The sequence below is a fragment of the Arachis stenosperma genome, chromosome 3 (genome assembly GCF_014773155.1).
Source record: "Arachis stenosperma cultivar V10309 chromosome 3, arast.V10309.gnm1.PFL2, whole genome shotgun sequence".
In the NCBI taxonomy this organism is placed as follows: domain Eukaryota; kingdom Viridiplantae; phylum Streptophyta; class Magnoliopsida; order Fabales; family Fabaceae; genus Arachis; species Arachis stenosperma.
The window spans coordinates 4,234,007-4,257,679 of NC_080379.1; the positions used below are offsets into that span (position 1 = coordinate 4,234,007).

A 23,673-nucleotide genomic window follows, 5' to 3' on the forward strand; every position below is an offset into this window, starting at 1 on the left:
GGCCTCACGGTGATAAACGTGGTAACAGCAAAGAACACTGCACCAAAATCCCGGTCGGCACACAAGAAAGACGCCAAGGTTCTGGCGATCTCATCTTCACCAGTGCAGAGTACCAAAAAACCCCCGTCCATTTCTTTCGGCCCAGAAGATCAATGGTTCAGCGACGCCCCGGAAAACCCTCCCATGGTCATCACGGCCAGAGTAGGAACCGGCCTCGTCAAACGGATCCTTGTCGACACTGGGGCCGACTCAAACATCATGTTCCGAAACGTGTTCGACGCACTGGGGCTGAAGGATGCCGACCTGACGACCCACCAGCACGGGGTTATCGGGTTAGGTGACCACTTCATCAAACCAGACGGAGTCATTTCCCTACCGATCTCGGTAGGACAGATGCAAGGCCGAAGGTCGGCGATGGCCGAATTCGTGATCCTCCGAGACTCCACAGCCTACAATATCATCTTGGGAAGGAAGACAATCAATGATTTTGAGGCCATAATCAACACCAAGCTACTAGTTATGAAGTTCGTCACCGATGATGGATCCATAGGGACCATAAGAGGAGACCTAGAGACGGCGGTCGCCTGCGACAACGCCAGCCTTTCCCTCAGAAAGAAGTCCAAGGAAGCATCCGGCGTATTCCTAGCCGACCTCGATGCCAGAGTAGAGGACAACCCGAGGCCGGAACCAGAAGGGGACCTGGAGAAATTTAGCATCGGTGACGAAGGGGAAAGATTCACATTCGTTAACAAGAACCTCCCGCATGAGTTGAAGGAGCCTTTGATTGAAATGATAAGGGCCAACAAGGACCTGTTCGCATGGACGCCAGCCGACATGCCGGGCATTGATCCACAAATCATTTCACACCACCTAGCCGTCAAGCCGGAAGCACGCCCAGTGGCTCAACGAAGGAGAAAGATGTCGGCGGAGAGAGCAGAGGAGGTAGCCAAGCAAACGGCCGGCCTCCTAGAAGCAGGCTTCATACGAGAAGTGGACTACTCGACGTGGCTCCCAAATGTGGTATTGGTGAAAAAACACAATGGCAGATGGAGAATGTGCGTGGACTACTCTGACCTTAACAAAGCATGCCCCAAAGATTGCTTCCCTCTCCCCAACATAGATGCACTCGTCGACGCTGCGGCGGGGTACCGGTATCTGAGTTTCATGGACGCCTACTCCGGTTACAATCAGATACCGATGCACCGACCAGACGAAGACAAAACGGCGTTCATAACGCCAGGAGGAACTTTCTGCTACAAGGTAATGCCGTTTGGCTTGAAAAATGCAGGGGCGACATATCAAATGCTGATGAACAGGATATTCCACGACCTCATAGGGAAAACGGTCGAAGTTTACGTGGACGACATCCTGGCAAAAACGACACGACCTGACGACCTCCTAAACGACCTAGCAAGTGTGTTTGCGTCCCTCCGTCAACATGGTATGAGGCTGAACCCCCTCAAGTGCGCCTTCGCCATGGAAGCCGGCAAGTTCCTAGGATTTATGATAACTCAGAGAGGGGTAGAAGCCAACCCGGAGAAATGCCAGGCAATACTTCAGATGAAGAGCCCGGGCTGTGTCAAGGACGTCCAGAGGTTGGCAGGGCGATTGACATCACTTTCCCGGTTTCTCGGGGCCTCGGCGACAAAGGCCCTGCCATTCTTCAACCTCATGAAGAAAGGGATGGCGTTTGAGTGGACACCCGCGTGCGAAGAAGCTTTTCAACACTTCAAGGAAATCCTAGCGGCACCTCCCGTTCTCGGGAAGCCAAGGGACGGGGAACCACTGTACCTATACCTCGCTATAACAAGCGAAGCCCTGGCCGCAGTACTAGTGCGGGAGGACGGGAGGACCCAACAACCAGTCTACTTCATAAGCAGGGCCCTACAAGGAGCAGAGTTAAGATATAGCAAGTTGGAAAAGCTAGCCTTAGCACTCCTAACTTCCTCGAGAAGGTTAAAACAGTACTTCCAGAGTCACCAAGTGGTCGTCAGAACGGACCAAGGGATCCGACAAGTTCTCCAAAAACCCGACCTGGCGGGAAGAATGATGACTTGGTCCATCGAACTCTCTCAATATGACATACGGTATGAGCCCCGGCAAGCCATCAAGGCGCAGGCGATGGCGGATTTTTTGGTTGAAGTAACAGGAGACCCAGGCGAAGACATGGGTACACGATGGAAGCTCCATGTGGACGGAGCCTCCAACCAGACCTTCGGAGGAGCCGGGATCATCCTAGAAAGTCCAAACGGGGTCGTATACGAACAATCGGTCAGATTCGAGTTCCCCATCTCGAACAACCAAGCAGAATACGAAGCCCTCATAGGAGGCTTGACCCTAGCAACAGAGGTCGGCGCAAAAAGGCTGGAAGTATGCAGCGATTCCCAAGTCGTCACTTCCCAAGTAAACGGCAGCTATCAAGCCAAGGACCCCTTGTTGCAGAAGTACTTGGAAAAGGTCAAAAGCTTGAGCCAAAAGTTCGACGAGGTCACGGTCCAGCATGTACCCAGAGAAAGAAACACACGAGCAGACCTCCTATCAAAATTAGCCAGCACGAAGCCAGGGGAGGGAAACCGGTCTCTCAGCCAAGGCATGACAAGGGAACCTGCAATTGCACTACACATAACAACCCTAAGTCCTTCATGGCTAGACCCCATCACCAACTACCTAGAACACGGCCAAGTCCCTGGTGATGAAAAGGATGCGGTGAAATTAAGGAGAGAAGCGGCCAAATACGCCGTCATCCAAGGACAGCTGTTCAGAAAAGGGCTCAGCCAGCCCCTACTGAAGTGCCTACACCCCGACCAAACGGACTACGTCCTCAGGGAAGTCCACGAGGGCTGCTGTGGGCACCACATCGGAGGAAAAGCCCTAGCAAGGAAGTTGATCCGAGCTGGGTACTACTGGCCGTCGATGATGGCAGATTCCAAAGAGTTTGTCAAAAGTGCATAAAGTGCCAACAGAACGCCAACTTTGCCAAGGCACCGGCAAACGAGTTGAGCTTGCTGACGACCTCCCGGCCATTCGCTCAATGGGGAATCGACCTCTTAGGGCCCTTCCCTGTCGGCCCTGGGCAGGTCAAATATCTCATAGTGGCAATTGATTACTATACCAAATGGATAGAAGCCGAACCATTGGCTAGCATATCCTCAGCCAATTGCAGAAAATTCATGTGGAGGCAGGTGATAACACGGTTCGGGATACCAGAAGTCATCATCTCGGACAACGGCACACAATTTGCTGACAAAAAGTTCACAGAATTTCTCAACGGCTTAGGTATAAGGCAAAGGTTCTCTTCGGTAGAACACCCCCGGACGAACGGACAAGTGGAGTCCGCCAACAAGGTTATCCTCTCAGGGCTAAAGAAGAGGTTGGACAACAAAAAGGGTGCTTGGGCCGACGAGCTAGCATCGGTCCTCTGGTCTTATCGAACAACCGAGCAATCCTCCACCAAGGAAACCCCTTTCCGACTAACGTACGGGGTGGATGCAGTAATACCCGTGGAGATCGGTGAACCAAGCCCACGATTGCTTTTGAAAGGAGTAGAGGAAACTGTAGAAAAGGACCTGATAGAGGAAGCCCGAGAAATGGCCCACTTGACAGAAACGGCGCTAAAACAAAGAGTGGCGCTCCGCTACAACACTAAAGTGCTCAAGAGGGAATTCGGGGCAAACGACCTCGTCCTGAGGCGAAATGATATCGGCCTGCCGACCCCAGGAGAAGGCAAGCTAGCGGCCAACTGGGAAGGCCCATATAGAATCAAGAAAGTGATGGGAAAAGGGGCCTTTAAGTTAGAAAGGCTCGATGGCAAGGAGGTCCCGAGAACATGGAACGCGGACAACCTTAGAAGATTCTACTCCTAGAGGACGCAGCAACCTGCCGGCGAATCTAGCTAAGTAGTTAACTTGCCATTTGAATTTCATAGTAACTTTCAAGTCTTTTACGTGAATACCGAATAAGATACACTCGTGCAAATTCTCCATTCTATTTTACCTCCGTTTTTCAGATAAATCATCTTGTTGTGACTAGCAACGACACCTAACCCGGGACTGATCACCCCGGGAGGTCATCAACTACCGTTGTAACGAGCAACTACACGAGAGCCCACGGGCCGCCGATATAAACAACTATAAACCAAAAACGGTTACTAAAAACGATAACACGATCGGACGAGTAAGAAAAACGTCATCGCGACAACACGAGCAAGCGGCCAAAGAGTCATTGTTCACAAAGCCAAAATTAAAACGGCTAAGATTAAACTGTTCATAAGCCAAAACGGCTAAAAACAACTGTCTACAAGCCAAAACAAAACGGCTAAACAAAAACGATGAAACAAAGAGTTCATTTCTTCGGAACATCAACAACCTGGCCATCCTTAATAATCTTAAAAACGCCAATTGCCGACGTGTCGAACTCAGGGGCAACAATTTTAATTTGAGCCTTCAGGGCCTCCTCGGTGCCCAAAATCGCGCCTTTACCCTGTTTGACGACGTCTTTATACTTGGCCTTCCACGTTGCCAGATCGGCCTCCACGGCCTGCTTCTCCTTCTCGACTTCGGCCGTACGCTTCTGCGCCTCGCCGACCTGTTTCTCCAGAGCCATCTCACGCTCGACCAGACGTTCAATCGTCGCGTCCGACTCTTTCTGTTTTTTCTCAGCAGCTGTTAACTTTTGTTCGGCGGAGGTAGCTTTCTGCTCAGCGGTGGTAACCTTCTTCTCGGCGGCGTCCAACTTCTCCGAAGATTGAGTCAACTGCTGCCGGAGAGTTTCCACTTCACTTTTCAATTCATTGTTGGCCTTCCCAGCGGAGTCCAATTTCCGACGGAGAGACTCCATCCCGGACAGCTCAAACTCGGCCTTCCGGGCTATCACGGCGCCCCGCAGAAGAGTTCGGTACATCCACCTCGCCTGCCCGGCAAGGGAAGACTCATGGAAGTACTCCTCAGTGCCAGGAATGAGTTGGGTATCTATAAAGTTACTTGCATCAAAATTCCTCTCCATGACGGTGAGGACCCCCTCGGGACTAGAAGACGCCATCCTCTTCCTTTTAGGGGTAGGGACGACCACCTCCACGTCATCATCAGGAGCGGACGTCGAACCCCCTTGACCTACCACTTCGCGAGGGGGAGAGTCATGAACCGTTTTCCCGACCTCGACCTGGGCGGCTTGCATTGAGGTCCCGGTCCCCCCAACAACGGCCTCCTGCCCTGAAGAAGTTTTGTCCTCTGGGGGAGCTGCGGACGTCTCAGCAACAGATTGATCATTATCCTCTTCATCATCACCACCACCAAGGAAAGTCTGAAACAGGTCGGGAAGACCAGTCACTGACGCAGACATATCCACTGCAGGAAAACAAAGGAGGTCGGTTAATCGTCACATAATACCAACAAAAGGGAAAAAAGATAAAGGGAAAAGTGAAAAGCATCTCACAAATATAGTTACGGCCGGACTCCCGGTCACCCATAAGGAGATGGGGATTTACCGGGTTCTTCCCAAAAACTGCGTTTAGCACCTCGGCAATCTGCTGATCTACTGCCGACATGTTTTTATAAACCACCTTAATAAAACTATTGGCTCCCGCCCCGAAGCTCCAATAAGTCGGGATGAGCCGTACCCCCTCCAGAGACAACCAAAAGGGGTGACGACCTTTGGCCGGGCGGACCTTAAAATACTTATCCTTAAACCCATGGTAAGAATCTTCGAACAAGCCGAAAATCTTCCGACCCTGAGCAGCCCGGAAGGACATGAACCCCTTTCTATGTTTTCCCTCCTTGGAAGGGTTTGTGAGGTTGAAGAAAAAGAGAAAAACATCCACGGACACCGGCAGTTCGAGATATTCACAGACCATCTCGAAACAGCGGATAGAAGCCCAACTGTTCGGATGCAACTGCGACGGCGACACGGAGATTCGGTTTAAGAGCGCCATCTGAAAGGCGGAGAACGGAATGCGGACCCCGACTTGGGTGAACATGGCTTTATAGAACCAAATCCAATCGGCGACCTGGCGGGGTTGGAAGTTGATTTCATACAAACGCTCGTGAGGAGCCGGGACGAAGACGTCATAGTTGGCCTCCTCGTCAGTCCCGCCGCACAGATATCCGGCTTGTCGGAACTCGGTGAGCTTCTCCTCACCCATTTGGTTGGGGGAATCCCTTACGTCAGACACGACCCAAGCGTATTGGTCGTACGCCGCGGGGTTGACGGATGCCCGAGAGACCGTGCGAGCCATACCTACATGGGGGTACCATCCAGTTAGTCTAAGAGACCGGTTGCTCAAACCGAACACACACACCACCCTCACGACTCCCCGACTAAGGCCTAACATGACTAAACGGCTAAAAGAGCGAGAAAAACCTACCCTGGAATGGTACTTTTCCCCCTAACACGTCTACTCGCAACTAAGAAGCTACACAGTGACATCGAAGAACCAAACAACAAGCATACAGAAATAATGCATAAAAAGGGGATGATTCGAAAGTTACCTAGATTGATGAAAGGAAGATGAAGTTGAATCTGGGAAAGTGCAAGAAACACGAACGGAGGCACCACAGCAAAGCCTTGTAGCAAGGAGGAAGAAGGGAGAATAGAGAGTACGAAAAAAGTGCAGAAATACCAAAACCGCTCGTTTAAAAACTGCCTCCAGAGCGCGAAACGCCTGGGGGCAAAATGATCTTTTCAAACGAGGTTTTTTACCCCATTATGAGCACTTAATGCTCGACGCAGGAAACGAAGCGATGAAAACGGTTGCTTTGAGCAACCAAGAGACGCGCGTTGGAGGCACATCCCTCCCGCGAGCAGCCGACCAGACGAAATGCGAGATGACACGCCATTGGTAGCTCCTACGACTACCATTGGCGCGTGGGGGCACTGTTACGGCCTGGCCCAAAAACCGCACGGGTCGGTCCGACCCGATCTCTACCCGACCCGGTCACGTGCCCTCCAACCGACCCGGACACGCGTCCTGTACGGCTCACACGTGGCTGCAGGACAACGTCCTCGGAAATATGGGCCTGTCCTCGTCTCGGGGCCCACTACTGACATGTATATAAGGGGAAGATTGGCTCTTCCCCCGAGGTACGTCACTTTCTACATCACTCCCCCTGCTTGTACGATTTCTGACTTGAGCGTCGGAGTGTCTTTGCAGGTGGCACCCCCCCTCGTCCTTTCACCAACTCAAGTGCTCGCCAGCTCGGCAGACCCTCGATCAGCGCACCCAGGACTAAGACACCCTCATCTATCCACCTTTGCATCTTCTGTCCACCCGACCTGTTCAGGAGCCGACCAACGAACAACATTGTATAAATATTCCATTGGCTCCTCGTATTTTCCCATTTATTAATAGGCTATATATCTAATAATTATTGGATAGAATGAGTTGGCTTATCATAATTAACAATAACTATTAATTTAATTTAATTTAATTTATAATAACTTAATCAATTAACCAAAATATAACTTTTACATTTTATAAAAATCATTAGAAAAATTTTGAGCTGCACGATACCATATCTATAGATATTGAAATTTACAGAGCAGTTTATGTTTCCACTAATAAAAAAAATTAGCATCTTTACGGTTATCCACCAAATGTCACACCTCTCTCCGCGTAACACAATGGAGAGTAGTAATGGCATACATATATATATAGCACAAGACAAGTGATAAAACAAGTCTAGCTTTCTTTTAAAACAAGTTTCGCTTTCTTTTCTTTTCTCATCCTAAGTAGTCACTACTTGTTTCACATATTTTCTTGAACTTGATAATGGAGGAAAAGGTACCCAATAATCAGCTCATTATACGTTTCAAACTTTCGAAGCCTAAAGAAGTGAGTAAAGCATGCTACCTAAGAATTTCTCTCTTAACAATATTATGTTTTCACATTATGTTTATTCTTATTATCTTACTGTTTTCTTTTCCCTCCCTAATGCGGGATACTCCACCCAAACTTTTGCAGCCACATGGATCTCTAACAAAGGTATCAATTATTTATATATTTCTTTTAAAAATTAATTTTATAAAATATTTTCAAAACAAAAACTTTATCAAACTAGTTTATATATTGCTTCGTCGTTTGCATTGTCCTATAAGGATTTAATCATATAGTGCCATACATATTAAATCGACCCTAATGGTTTCGTTTTACCTAAAAAGCTACGTATCATCATAAATCGAATTGAATGGATTCAATTTAGTAGAGTAATCTAATTCGAAGCCATTAGCTTCAATTTACACGTGAACTCAATTTGCATGTAATTCGAATATAGAGATGCAACTTGGGACTTTCACGTAGTCTTTTTGAGTTTGGAGGAGTAATTTACAATCCTTGTTTTGAGTTTGAAAGACTAGTTTTGTCCTGTTTTTAATGATTCTGATTGGCACCCTCCATAGTTGGACCTCTCTTTCTGTAGGTCTCTTGCTGCTTTTTTCTTCTATTATTCGGTTTGTTCAGTTTTGTGAATCTTTATGTATGCTGTTTGTTAATATAATTCAGTTCAATGATAATGCATTGCCTTAAGGTAGCATAAGGCTCACAAACATAGTGAGACCATCAATTAGTGAAGTGTACATATATATTATGGGATTAATTGCATTATTATTTTTTTACAGGAAGAGTTAAGAAAAGAAAGAAGAAGAGAGGCCAACAGAAGATGTGTCCAGAGGAAGAGAAAGAGAGAACAGGTACATAATACAATATAAAAATGTGCATTATCTTGATTGATATATATCTCAAAATTTGAATTTCAATTTATAAACAAAACTGTTAATTTTATTAGGAAGCATTCCAAGAGCTCGAAGGATCCGTGGCAAAGCTTAGAACTGAAGTCCAATTACTCCATGAAGAACTTACTAGACTTGACAAGGAAAATAAGGAACTCGACGAGGAAAATAACTCCATTCAAGTAGGTTAATTAGAAGTTGTGTTAACATCTTTTATTTTTTGAGGATTATGAGTTTGCTTGTTTAGATTTATAATTTAGAGATTACTTTTGTTAAATTCAAAATTCATTTGGTAACAGTAGCAGTAGCAGTAAACTACGTGAATATGATTTGATAATTCATCACTCAACTTTTTAAATTAAGAGATTAGGAAAGTGAATCATAATGACCAAGAAAGAATTATGTCAATACCTTTTTATTTCTTTAGATAGATATATATAACAGAATTTTTTTTTTCACATGGACAGGAAGAAATTTACAAGATGCATGGAATGGAATTATCAGCAAAATTTGTGATCAGTTCTGCTGTTGATGAAGTTTAGAAATTAGAAGCTATAGTTATAAATTTAGAAATGGGTTAGATTCTGAGAATTTCTTGTAAATGTAGGTAATTATATTTTAGTTGAATAAGCCTTTGTTTAATTAGTGTAGTAATATTAAGTTGTGTTTTCTAAGGGTCACAAATCCAAATAACCGTTTCTTGATCACATTTTAAATTTGAAAATAAATTAAATGAAAATAAAACATAATATAGATTTAATATCTATGCATACGCCACAAGTTTAATTTGATTTTTCAAATAATACTATTAATAATAAGGGTAGTTAACTACTTTTTTCTTCTCTAAGGTATTTGGAGAAAATTAAATTCGTCCTCGATTTTTTTTTTGTTATTAAAATTATCCTTTAACGAAAGAAATAATTTAATTGGAGAACAAAATAAATAATAATATATCAACCTTTAATTTATCTTAGTAAAATTATTATATTCTATTTGATTGTCATTTTTAGTAGTTTATATTAGTCAAAATTTGATTTGAATGAAAATTTTGAACTTCTCTCACTTTTTGCTCTATTAATAGTTAGATATTTATCATCAAATACAATAAATAGTCATATGATATCTAAATAAACATGAACATACTTATTCAATAAAGTTTTAAAATAACATCTCTTGACTTTTGTTCCTTTACAGAAATATTGAAAACATATCTTTTTGTTCCTTGATTACAGATGGTCAACCGTCATCTTGTTAGGTGCAATACCCAAATTTGATCATGCATTAAATTAAAATACATAATTATATATAAGATATCTAAATATCTTTATATAAAGAGGAAAGTTATTAATAATTAAGAAAAAATAATACAATCAATGAGTAATAGCTCAAATGGCATAGTTTTTCCATACTCAATTAAGACATTGCGGGTTCGAGTCCCCTATCTTTGGTAAAAAAAAATAATACATACAATGAAAGTACTTATTATTATTATCATTAATATTTAATAATGCTTGTTAAAATACATGTTAAAATACAAATACATATTGAAAATAAATTAAACCACACATGTATTTATACATAAATATATTGATGACTGATTTTAGTGGCTGATTTTGATATACAAATAGCATTTTCTGATATTAATAATGTGTATATAATAAGCAGAAGTGTTAATCCTAATTTTCGTATACACTTTTTGTTTCCTGAACAACACAGATTTCTCTTCTCTTCTTTTCTCCGATATTCTCAATCTATAAGAATTTTTTCGATTCAGATTATCATTATTATTTCACGTTTATTCACCCCTTCTCTAATTAATAAGCTTATTTTACGAACACCAGAGATGAGTTTCCAGTGGTTTAATTTATTATGTTTTTGTAACATGCTTTCAATTATGTTATATTAATTTAGGTTTGATTTGGTAAAGTTTTTTTTTAAAAAATGCATCTTATTTTACATTTGGTAAATTAAAAGTTTATGTGTTTATACTTGTAACTTTTAAAAGTTGAGAGTGCTTTTAAAAGTATCTAAATTTTTTTTTTAAATTAACTTTTATTTATCAAAAATAAAAAATCTAATATAATCTCATATATTAATTAATATTTAAATTTAATTATTACATTAATATCTATTATAATAATTTTAAATTTTCAAAACTATTTTAATCAAACACACTTGTTATTATTTATGCTTATTAAAAAGTTAACTTTTAAAAATTAATTTTTATAAAATACTTTTAAAAAGTAAAAAATTTACAAAATCAAGCTTTAATTACTCACTTACTCATTCTCTGCGTTTTGCATATCATGAATCTTTTGAATTTTGTATGAAGCCAATTATTATTCAGATAAAAGTAGTTTAATTTTTATATGGTACGGTGATGAATTTAAGTTAACTGCGTTTTAATTTTGTGTACATAAGCATATTATTAATACAATTATGATATGTATACATAAAAAATTAACTATCACATACGAAAATATATATTTGACATCTTATTAAAAAAATTATACTATTTTATAAACAAATTTAATTATTTCTGTATTGCAGATTTAATTATTTATTTATAACATATTTGATTATTCTAATGGTTTATTATTTAATAAAAAAATTTGTAATTAATATATTAAATATATATAAAATAATGAATTTAGTCATTGATTTCTAATATACATAGAGTATTTTGTTATTGATATGATCATTATTAGATGTTAATACTGACAGATTACTAATTGCAAATGTTCATGTGGTCATCAAAGAATTCCAATATATTTTCTAATAAACCTCACAAGGACCATGTCAGTAGTGAACTTTTCATTTAATAAATTACAATAATCTCAACTAAATTTCGCAATAATATGTGATATATAATAATCGTCTTAATTATTTAGATCTGATATATAATTTTATTTTAACCAGGCTTATCAAATTCCGGAGAGTACTAATAATCCAGGTCAAAACATCACAAGCTCTAATCCATTTGGTTCATTCCATCATCAGTGCTGGTGGAAAAAACCCCATTACAGGTATTTAATTATATATAAATAAAATTATTATTTACATGCATGTGTGCATCTTATATTATATATGGATGTGTTATTTTTGCTAATTTAAATTATATATCTATGATGAAGGGACATGACTACTAACAAATGTGATAATTATTTTTCAGTCATGGATAAATCAGTTTCAGTATGACTTTTTGAATGATAGTTGGAATCCCATCATTTTTCCTACTACCCCATATAGGGTAACCCTATATCCAACTACTAATGAAGTCATTTATTTACTGTAATAATTAACTTGATGCTTTCTACTTTCTTACTCTATATATATTTCACATAGTTTCTGTTGAATTCAAGTAATTGATATAGATTTTATGATGTTTTTAGAATAATGTTACTTTTACTTGAAATGTTAAAGACTTGATATTCAAACATACATCCAAACTTACTGATTTATGTTTTGGTTCTTTTATATGAAAACTAAACTTCCATCATGAATAAGTTTATGTATTTTATATTAGAGTAAATTCCTAACCATTTGTCCGAAGGACAAACCTGTCTTCCACGTTTGAAAATCAGTAATTGTTAAAACTTTTACTTTTTAAAAATAACTTATAAAAGTTAACTTTTAAAAAATGGTTTTTTAAAAGTTATAGCATTTATGTTTTGTAAATCAAATAAAAAATAGCTTTTAATAAAGACAAGCAATATCAATTGCGTTTGGTAAAATAGCTTTTAAAATTTAAAAATACTATAATAGACATAAATATAAATATTAAATTTAAAAATTAGTTAACATATGAAGTTATATTAGACTTTTAAATTTTGAAAAACACAAGCCAAATTTGAAAAGCTTTATCTTAGGTGCTTTCAAAAGTACCCCAATCTTTTAAAAACTGCAAACATAAACACATAATCTTTTTTGATTTACCAAACACAAAATGAGGAACTTAAGCTTTTAAAAAGCACAAACACCTCTTCAAAAAGCTTTATCAAACTAAGCCTTAGACTAATAACATGAGTAGCTTAAGCCAGTCACTTGGATGGTTAGGCACTAATTAGGAATTTTCAAATTGTGGAGTAGTGGTTTGTCCTTCGAATAAACTGTCAGAGATCGAAAATGATATTTATTCTTTATATTGTTAACATCATACAATGCTTATAATTTGCACACATGTTGGCTAACTAGGGTTCTTCATCACCACCAGTCTTGTTTAATGGAAACAACCTGAATTCAATGAAACTACTACCTAAGGAGAACCTGCATTCTAAAACTTCAATCACTATTGAATCAATAAATGGGAAAAGATCTTCAATAATCCCAGAAACCAATTTGGAAGGAGTAGTACCATGGAGGAGGTACATTATCTGTTCTTCTCTAGTAGGACCATCTTGATCACAATTCTTTTTTTTGTTTCATACTTAATTTTCTGATTAATTTATCTATGCATGCATGCAGTGTGGCAAGTGGAAACAAGAAATCACCAAATGAAGGCCATGATGCTAACAATATCAATGTATATACAAAATAATTATCTAAGAGGCTTGTTACTGATATGCAAAATTATCAGAATGGAAGTTCTTCAACAGATCCAACTCAACTTATGAACCAGAATTTGGAAACACACATCAATGAATCTGGCACCAATTCTCAACTCAAAAATCCGGTACTCTATATAAAACTTGGTTTATATTCATTCAATCTGGTGTGTGTTGACTTAGTATACAAATACAAAACAATCGAGTACACAACTTTTTCGCTTGTTACCACACAGCGAAATCTCTGGACTTAACCAATTCGATTTGTAATGATGAATAACAAAGGAGAAGAAATCTAATGTTGACATGAATATCACTGGTTTAAAATCGCATGCATGCATGATAAGATCCATAGATATATATAGATAGATAATTACTAAGACTGAATTTATTTATGTTCCATGTTTAATTGTTGAATCCTATATATAATATCACAATCTGCATAGTCTGGTTTATTCAATTATCAATCAACTTATCATTATATCTAAGTGTTGGTATATTTAACACTCAATTAATCTAATAGTTGATGCTAAGGTGCATATAAAATTTACTTCGACAGGAAGATGAAGAAGAAAGAAAAGCAAGAAAAGGGAACGCAGTAGAAACCCATGATGAAAAGAAAGGTAAAGATTAATATATTGTTATATTGAGAGATTAAGCTAAAGCATGCTAATATATTCAGATGAATGGTTCAGGATGCATGCTTAGAAAAATTTATATTTTGTGTTGCAGGATTTTCCTTCAACTAAGAAGCAATGTGGTGTGGTATTAGGAAATGGTATGTGAGATGAAGTTTGTAATTTGTTATTCTTATAGTTATATGGAATAAAGATGAAATTTGATGTTTTATGATATGATGAGATTTATGCAGGGGAAGAAGCACAGAAGGTTATTACTAGAATGAAAAATAGTGATGCTGCTAATCAGAATGGAAGTTCTTCAGCAACACTAAATCCAACTAAACTGAATCAGAATTTGGAGACAGGAATCAATGCATCTACTTGCATTGTCCGGCCTGAAATTCTGGTACTAATGTATATTTGTTTGCGTTCGCCCTTTCTCATGTGTACTGAGCTCACTCGCTACCATTTATCATAGACGTTGTGTGTGAGGCCTAATCGATTTAGGCCTCACATCCTCTTACACGAGAAATAAGAATGACTTAATCAATTTCTATCTATAATTTTGTTAAAAGAAGCCTTTTAAAACAAGAAGAAGAAGAAATAAAAGCAAGAAAAAGAGCGGCAAATGGGATATCATATAAGAAAATAACGATGAAGAAAAAGGTACAAAAAAATCTTGGTCATTTTCTTAAAATTAAGAGTTGGTTACTTATTAGTCTGATTTTACATACAAGTATACAACGTTTTAATTTCCATTTTTTAATTTGTATGTGTTTCAATTCCCTTGGCAGAAAGAATATGAGGAGGTAGAGAACAAAGTGGGAAGTCTGAGAGATGAAAATAAAGAATTAAGGAAAGAACTTGTTTGGCTTTCTCAAAAGTATGTGGATATCACAAATGAAAATGACACTCTGCTGGAAGAAATGGTAGACAAGTATCGGGAAGAAACAATAGCACAACTTTCCAAACAATATTTAGATTTGGCTCATTCCAACATTTAAGTTTCATTAACAAAATGTTCGAATCTTTTGGGACTTTGCTTAATCCTCTAAAGTAAGGTGCATGGAGCATCTTGATTGAATTAATGTATGTTGCTTGATGAATAATCTGAACATATAAGTATGATGTTATGTTTATTCCAATGTTTATTACGAGGTTAAGATAAAAACAACAAAGCTTTTCCATTAGCAAACAACAAATGTTACACAAGAAAATCTCATATAAGCCCCCTCTAAAGAAAGCACAACAAAGAGAAGGAGAAGAGAACGGAACCATATAAGAAATGGGGCAAACAACATAACTCAATGTGCTTATAAGTCACATCCTTTTTGGCCTAAAGTTATGCTTTTATATACTAATAAAATCTACTGAAAAACCTGTTCTGAACAAAGGCAAGGTTACCAATTTGAGCCTTCAGGGAAAGCTTTGAGAGCATCCTGCTTCCCGTTGACATAGAATTCGACAACCGCTTTCATTCGCGGAAGCTTATCAGGGTGGTAATTCACATGAACAATTACCGGTTTCAACTTGCTTAGCTTAGCATCATTCCTCACTGTCTTGAAAAGAACCTTGCTGTTCATGAACAGATACATATCCATAGTTCTTCTTGCAGCATGTAGCCCTTCATAGCCTGGATGCGAGGGGAAAAAGAGCTCCTCGTTGAAAACTGCCTGATCCCATGCATCCTCCTGGGAAAGTCTAGTTGCCACACGATCCAAAAGTTCAATGGAGGGAATTGTTGGTCTGATATAGAAGAAACCAGAGTTGTACACCCATATCCTCATGGTATGTGCATATCGAGCCCAACCCATTGCAGGTTCATCAAAGACATCGTTATAACCGTAAGCCGTCCTGTTATCATGGCCATCACTCATGGACTCCACATCTGAATCCCGATATAGATGATCGAAGGGATTTTGCAAATATACAATGTCCACATCTGATAGAAGAACACCATACCCCAACTGCAAAAATTCTCTTAGAATACGGAATTTAAGCCCTGAGACCTTATGGTTCCCTCCTGTCTTGCCAATGTTATCGACAGCTGCATCCGGATCTCTCTTATACACTGGGACTTGATTTGATTGGCAGAACTGTTCAATCTCTTCATCTAAAGCAACAACCAGATAATTGGTTATGTTTACTCTCTTGATGTTGGTGAACCAGACCTCCAGCATTTCCTTCACATTTCTGTTTGCAAGCGCAACTATAAGCTCTTGTTTAACTGCGATTTTCTGTAATAGCTTTGCCAACCTTGGGTTCACGGATTCATCAGGAACAACAGTAGGGTTAGTTCTTAATCCCTTGACGGTACCAAAAGGTCCAGCTTTTTGCTGTTTACCCAATGCAAGAAACTGCTTTTGAGCCGGATCTTTCCCTTGCTCCGCAAATCGCAGCCTCTCTGTCAATTCCCTCGCCTGTTTTTTCAGCTCAGCATTTTTATCTGATACTGCCACCAACTCTGATTTCAACATGTTGAGCCGATCAGAGGATTCACATTCAGCTGGATTTTCCTGCCAAAGAAAAATACAACACAATGAATGAATCTTGCTACGCACATGGTCTATAAATCTAGAAATCATGTCCAAAACATAAACCAAGGCTCCATCTGGTAACTACCTCAAGACAAATACAGAAACACTAGGAGACACAAACTTCTTCAGCTAAGAAGACAAATACAAAGTAGAGAAGGAATGCCTTTATTCTAGGACAAAATTTGCCTAATTTTCCATCCAACAAAAAACTGGAGAAAGGAACAGAGAACATTTTGTCTTGTCTCTGTCTCTATTGGCTCAATGTCTGTGTTTTCTGTCCTGAGACTCCTACCAAACAAAACACACTGTACATGCAAATCAGGGCAAAAGATGAAGTACCCTTACTTTCATAGGAAACCATTAAATAACCCCCCTTTTTAAGCACATTTGATAAACTTGAAAATATCAGCTAGATTCATCCACTCTAACTAGCTGAAAAACTGAATTCCAGTTTGAGATGAAACCCAGGAAACTGCATTATCTCAATGCAGAGAAATAAACCAAATCTGGCCAAATTTTCTACAATATCAAACCAATCCAGGCACAAAGTACATATTTTTTACCCACATATTGAAAACAAACACTACTAACATCCCTATTTAAAATAGGTGACTAACCAAGACTACTACATATATGCTAAGTACTTGCATGATCCATATTACGTAATCAAATGACTCAAGAAATGATCTGCAGTGCTACAAGGTCAAGCATAATCCCACAATGACAATAGAGGTAACAGTTAAGTCAGAACAGCGGAACTAAAAAGTCAACGAAAAACCCATTGCAAGAGACTAAGATTCAGAGCATAAGATAATTCAAAACAAAAGGCAAAGTTGTAATCTTTTCTGAATTTGGAACCTGGGTTTTGGATCCGGCAAGAGAAAGGTGGCGATTTGGGGTTGAAGTGGGAACAGAGTAGAAGAAACCATTTGGGAACAAGAACGCGAAGACGCAACCAATGAGGACCCCAATTGCTACGGCGGTTACAACCTTCGATTTCCAAAGAGAATGGGAACCGTTGTTCCTCATCAATGCTCCTTCTCTGCGTCCAATCATGGTGTGTGTTTTCTTCTTTAGGTACCCACCTCAAACAAAAAAGAACCACCTTTTTGAGACGGTGGGTTTCTGGTTTTTTATTTCCCCTGTTTTTGGGGTTTGGAGAGCGTTAAAGGGTCAAGAATTTAGGAATGAAGGTTATTGTGATTGTAATACCATTTGGTTTCAGCTTTTGATTCAGTAAAGAAAAAGTGATGTTGATTTGAGATACAATACAATACAAGCTTCTTAGATTGTTGTTACACTCAAATCAGCACAGGCCTCAGCTAGTTCTAGATCTTCTATGTAGTAAAAGAGATTGTTTATTTATTTATTTATTTATTTATTTATTTATTATTATTATTATTATGGGTAGATTGCAATAATTAGGTCAAAATCAAGAACTTCATATTTAATGATAATTCTTCAATATTAAATACGAAGTTTGAATAAAGAACTTTATGTGCTGTAATTCTCATAATTCAATAATTTATTTATTCACTTTTTTTTCTTAAGAAATAGTATTATAATGTCTAAATATGTATTAAAAGAATTCTCGAGTGGATTTTTATTTCAGCTTAGGGGTATAAAGAAGATATTTTAAGAATGAATTTAATATACATTTCTTCTACTTAAAAAGTAACAATAATTTTTTTCATCTAAATGTATTCTTAATGAAAATTGAATATCGGTGTTCCAATTTTTTATTGAATGAAAATTTAGAGAACTTGACTCACACACACAATTTGAAAAATAAATTTAAACATTTACTCAGATCAATACAGATAAGTGCGTAAGAAATAAAAGTCAAACCACTAGGATCTAGGAATGAGTTAATGATAGAAGACTTTATATAACACTAGCACTAGATGATAAATTTACACCGTGTCTAATATGAAACTCATTTTAATCTTTTTTTACGGTCTATTTATCATAAAAAATAATTTAATATGAATTTTTTGTTATAAATAATAAATAAAAATTTAAAATGTTTTTTATTAAAAAAATTAACTTTAATTTTTTTTATGATTTCATTTAATTAATTAATTAATTAATTAATTAATTAATTAATTAAAATAATTAAAATTAATATAATTATTATTTTTTATAATAATATTATTAAAATTTATAAATTAAAAAATAATTTATTATTAAAAATATTAATATTAAAAAAATTAATAACTTCATATATAATCATAGTGCACAATATATAATTTGAGTTTAAATTAGTTTGTAAAATACGCAATATAAAAAAAATATAATAAAACTCTATAGTTAACGAAAAATATTCTGAAATTACCATATGTATTTAATTAAGTCTTTTTTCAACTGTTAATATTACTGCATATTTTGAAGTTAGATATTTTTTGGAGAAATTGATGGTACAATATAAAATCTTTCTCTTCTAACTAAAATAATTAAAATAAACTATTAATTAAATAAATATATAATTATTTAATATAATTATTTATTAATTATGAATTTATATAATTATTTATTTTTATAATAATTTGCGACGTGGTAAGTTATTATTAGACAACGAAAGTCCCTATTCACAGAGACTCTCTCCTCTTAAAAAACACGGGGACTTTTTTTTTTCAATAGTTGGTCTCTGCTTTTGTCCTAGCTGGAGTTGCTCTTAGAATTCTTACCGTATCAATATAGTAAATTAAATTAAAAATAAAGTAAGTAATATTTTCGTAGACTTTACTACAATAGGAGTATTAAGAGTTTAAGAAATTTTGTGATTTGTAATCATTAATTAATTATTATTAATATTTTTAATAATGTAAAATTATATTTAATAATATAAAATTATTTATTTTTTTCTGTTAAATACTGACTAAATTTTAACAAAAATACTAATCCTCTAGACTTTCTTTTGCTGAAGAGAATGCTCTTAATGAAAAAGTAAAATAAATATAATTTTCCCTCATTTAAATATATCCACCAACTCGGATACAGTTTTCCTGGCTATAAACGTTTCTATACACTCTTTAATAACAATAAGGCGTATGGAATTATTTTAGAATATATAGGAACAAGAAATGCATAGTGTGCATATCGGCATATATCTGTTTCCTTGTTCCTTATAGAAAATTCGAAATGGATGAGATGCTCAAACCTTATTAACATTAATAACAATATTATATAACCGATGAGCTGTCAAGACATATAGTGGTCGTTTGAGCACATGCGAGTTAATTGAAATTTGAAAAGCAGGGTGCTATTATAGTATAATACTTTAAATTAGTGCAATGAAAAATTTTCCAAGCTTCATTCATCTACAGAGGACGATTAGGAAGTGATTGGAGAAAAGAATGAGTAAATTCCGGACTTTTTAGTTTATGAATATTTAAATTCTTGAAAATTTAAAAATATATTTAAGTCTCTGACATCTTTAAAATTTGGACACATCGATTCTTGAATCTAATTTGTTCTATTTTAAAAACTCACTCACGTGTGCATTCGTATCAACTAGATCAGTACAAAAGAAATTACGTTGGATTTCTTGGTTAGATCTAACAGATCCAAATAAATATGAAGGATTAATATGTCTAAATTTTGAAAAAATCAATGACTTAAATGTCTGCAGATCAAAAGGTCAAAAACTCATTTATTATTTTCTCTGATAATTAAGATTATTAGAATATATAACAACTATGCATAATTCTTCACATCCATTGGTTTTTGGATTATACCTTTTTCACTATTTCTCAAATGTCCATTCTCATTTTGACCTTTTTCTTCTTCCTGTGATTGATATCATTCTAGCTTTTATATATTAGGAATGTTGCAAACTCCTCCTAACATGACCCAAATAAACAGAAGAACCTGAACTATCAAGATCAAATAGTGGTAAATTATACGATGGATATTCAAAATCCGAGTAGCAAATTAATGTATAGCAAATTTGATGGAGCTCTGTATAAAAGTTCCATCCAATGGAGCTGCCTAAAATATTTACAGATTTACCCCCACCTTACTATTTCGTCAAAGTTGGTCTACCTGCTTCGAGCTCATTGACCGGCAAGCAAATCAGGCGGTAGATTGATTGGCCAGGTTGGGTGCACTGACAGCCGGTAGAGGGATGGTGTAGACAAAACCCCCAAGTGTGCTGCAGGACATTAGGTGAGGTACTATATTACTTTTGTTTTATATATCTCACTCCCAAGTTCAACTAGTTGCCAAGAACGTTCTTCTTATTGGATACAATATGCAAATTTCCTATGTACAATGATTGAAACAAGGGAAAAATGAAAGAGAACAGAAAATTTGAAGCTCAGAACTAAGACAAAACCACATGCATATCACAAAATTCGTGCGTTATAAAACTATCCAATCGATGCTTTTCTAACGACGAGAAACAAACAGATCACTCTTCGTCTGATTCAGAATCCTGAACCGGTGGCCTCTTCGGTCCTTCGATACGATTTGGTTCCCTTCTAGCCGGTAGAATGATACTCCTTACCATTTGATTTGCTGACACAGAATGCAGATAACATGAGCAAAGAGATCTCTTAGGCGAAAAACTAACAACAAATTAAACAAATCTTTTATATGAAAAGAAAATTTAATCCCTTATGATGACCAAAACCACAAGACCACATATTGAAGGAGGAGTAAATAAATCCTACTATGCAATGAATTTCGAAACTCTTAGTTAAACCATGTACTTAAATCTACACTGCCATATTCCAATCACAAGTTCACAACAAATCTACTGAATTTGAACAAACACAGAACAACAAATAGAAAAGCTAAATCAATTAAAATAGCTCCTAAATGCGAACTTTCATTTAGCCATTTCGTTTATACATTTTCTTTAGAAACAACAGATTGGCTATATTGCATTGAAATAGGAGATTAAATAGTGAAAATAGAGCTACAGAGTTCACATGCATACCTGTCACTAAAATGTTCATTAGTAGAGATCTTGCAAGTTGAAATTCCACCTGGTGTGCAATGACAAATTTACTCTGCGGAAAGGAAGGAGAAAACATATTTTTGTTTTCAAAAGAAAATAAAATAAACAATGCATTTCCAACAATGAATCATAACAAAATCAACAAATAGAATTTTACCATTTCACCATACACAACGTCGACAACATGATCAAGTCTAGCTTGATGCCTTAACAGGAATGGACGCAAATGATCCGTGTAGAGTTGTTTTGCACCCTGTTCAAGAAGCACCATGTGGTTTTGTTTATTTACTACTACCCGATATACCGGAAATGTTATCACGGAGACAAGCACAACTAAAAGAGAAGTAAAATAGCATAATACAATATATCCTGCTCAAGAGCTAAAAAAGATATTATTAACTAACTGACTAACGAAGCAACTGAAAAAACACAAAAGCAGTAATGTACAGCAGTATGATTAAGCTTACATTAATAGTGGGAAGCTGTAGCCAAACAAGAAATGCAAACTTCATGTGGTAATAGAGTGGAAACCTGAATTGATATGATAAACAACCGCTTAGATCCCACAATACTCCAAGTAAAATGTTAAAACACAAAAGCAAAACAATCAAATCAAGATAGAAAATCTGAATGTAATTGGTTCAGGCATCAGGAAAGCATAAATTGTGGAAGATCACAAGAAGAAAAAATTGGAAGCAAATAACAAGAAAAACATAGGACTAGCTACTTTAACAATGAAGACATGAATAAATAAATAAATAGGCAAGTTTGCAGGAAGAAAAAAAGATGAACCATTACAGTTAATAGAAGCAAATGAAATAAACTTATGGAGATACTGACGACTTGACCGTACCAGGAAAGTAACTTTTCTGCAAACATTTCTGCTACACTAAAAGATCCATAAGCTGGAAAACCATAAGAGAGATCAGCATTAATAAACATACCCATATTCCAGAGAAAACCATCGAATCAATGAACTCTTAAAAAAATATAAATAAATAAAATGAATTGCACAGATGATTATCAAAAGTAATTCCCACTCACTTGGGAATTCTTCCAAAATTGTCAATCAAAACTTGAATGATACAAACACAAGTAAGTATTATAAGCACTAACAATTACAGGACAAGTATATGACAGGGATCAATGAATGAAACACTTAACACAACAATAACAGCAATTAAGCAATTTTGTACACATTAAGAAGGAAGGAAAATTAGGAACCTGCCCAATACAATAACCACTTGTGCTGATCATTTTGGTCTTTACTCTCAATAGCCTTAAAGGTAGAGTAAACGGGTATCACAATCCCTATAGAACAGCTTCATAACAATCAAGGAAACCAATCATCAGTGAAAGAATGAAAAATTTGATGGATAAAAGCATAAATAGGATACCATGCTGTTTTGAGAACAATGTTGGAATTAAGAGGGCAAAGAAGCTGTGCCAACCCAACAACCTGCAAAACCAACATACACAGTCATAACCCAAAAGAAAATGAAAATAAAAATTGAAACTTTTTGTGATGTATGAAGAAGAGGGCGAGAACCTGGGTGTGAAGAGCCATTAAGGATAAATTTGCAGAGAAGGGGGATTTGATTTCGGAGGTTTAGGGATTTCAATTGCAATAGAAGAAAGCGCGAAGCTGGTGCTCAATGGCGTTGTATGGGGAATTGAATTGTTGAGAAATCGATCAAAGAGGAACCTTACTTTGATTTTGCTTGTTACGTACCCCGCAATTTAGTTAAATGTATAATCAATGCTACATTAGAAAACTAAGGTTTAATTATTCTCTCCTTCTTTGGCATAGTTTTACCACATTTTTAATTAAATTTTGTATATATATTTTATATTATTTTTAATTTTATTAAATTATTTTTATATTAAAAATATTAAAATTAATATATTTTTTAAAAAAAATATAATTAAAGAATATGTTAAATTTTTTATTGTAAATATTTTTAATTTGTAAAAAAATATTTAATTAATTCTAATAATTTTTTATACTAAAAATAATCTAATTACAAAACTAAAAGTAATATAAGAATTTAATTAAAAAAATCTATAAAAATAAAATAAAAAATTTAGTAAAATTATAGACATTAACAAAATAATTAAACTAAAAACTAACTATTAAATTAGTCGTTGTAAAAAAATATATTCTAAACTGAGTAGTGATTAAATATAGATATGCATGGTATAAATAAAAAATAAAAAATACTAGATACACATAAAAAATAATTAGTAAATTAATTATTATGTATTCATATATTTATACTTGTTAATTCACA

The 23,673-nt window shown here is 36.4% G+C and overlaps 2 protein-coding genes across 2 annotated transcripts; both read right to left on the bottom strand.

Annotated features, from left to right (window-relative positions):
* Positions 1-15,047: 15,047 nt before the first annotated feature.
* Positions 15,048-17,728, bottom strand: LOC130970016 (arabinosyltransferase RRA3-like). Its single transcript, XM_057895953.1, has 2 exons — positions 17,278-17,728; positions 15,048-16,398 (listed from the first exon to the last, which is right to left on the bottom strand). The coding sequence occupies exons 1-2, from the start codon at positions 17,473-17,475 to the stop codon at positions 15,283-15,285; spliced, it is 1,314 nt and encodes a 437-aa protein (XP_057751936.1). The 5' UTR covers positions 17,476-17,728; the 3' UTR covers positions 15,048-15,282.
* A 2,386-nt stretch (positions 17,729-20,114) lies between these two features.
* LOC130967886 (HVA22-like protein k) lies at positions 20,115-23,144 on the bottom strand. The gene is made up of 8 exons (XM_057892924.1): positions 22,932-23,144; positions 22,780-22,841; positions 22,607-22,704; positions 22,236-22,287; positions 21,850-21,913; positions 21,540-21,635; positions 21,362-21,434; positions 20,115-20,937 (listed from the first exon to the last, which is right to left on the bottom strand). The coding sequence occupies exons 1-8, from the start codon at positions 22,947-22,949 to the stop codon at positions 20,831-20,833; spliced, it is 570 nt and encodes a 189-aa protein (XP_057748907.1). The 5' UTR covers positions 22,950-23,144; the 3' UTR covers positions 20,115-20,830.
* Positions 23,145-23,673: the final 529 nt, after the last annotated feature.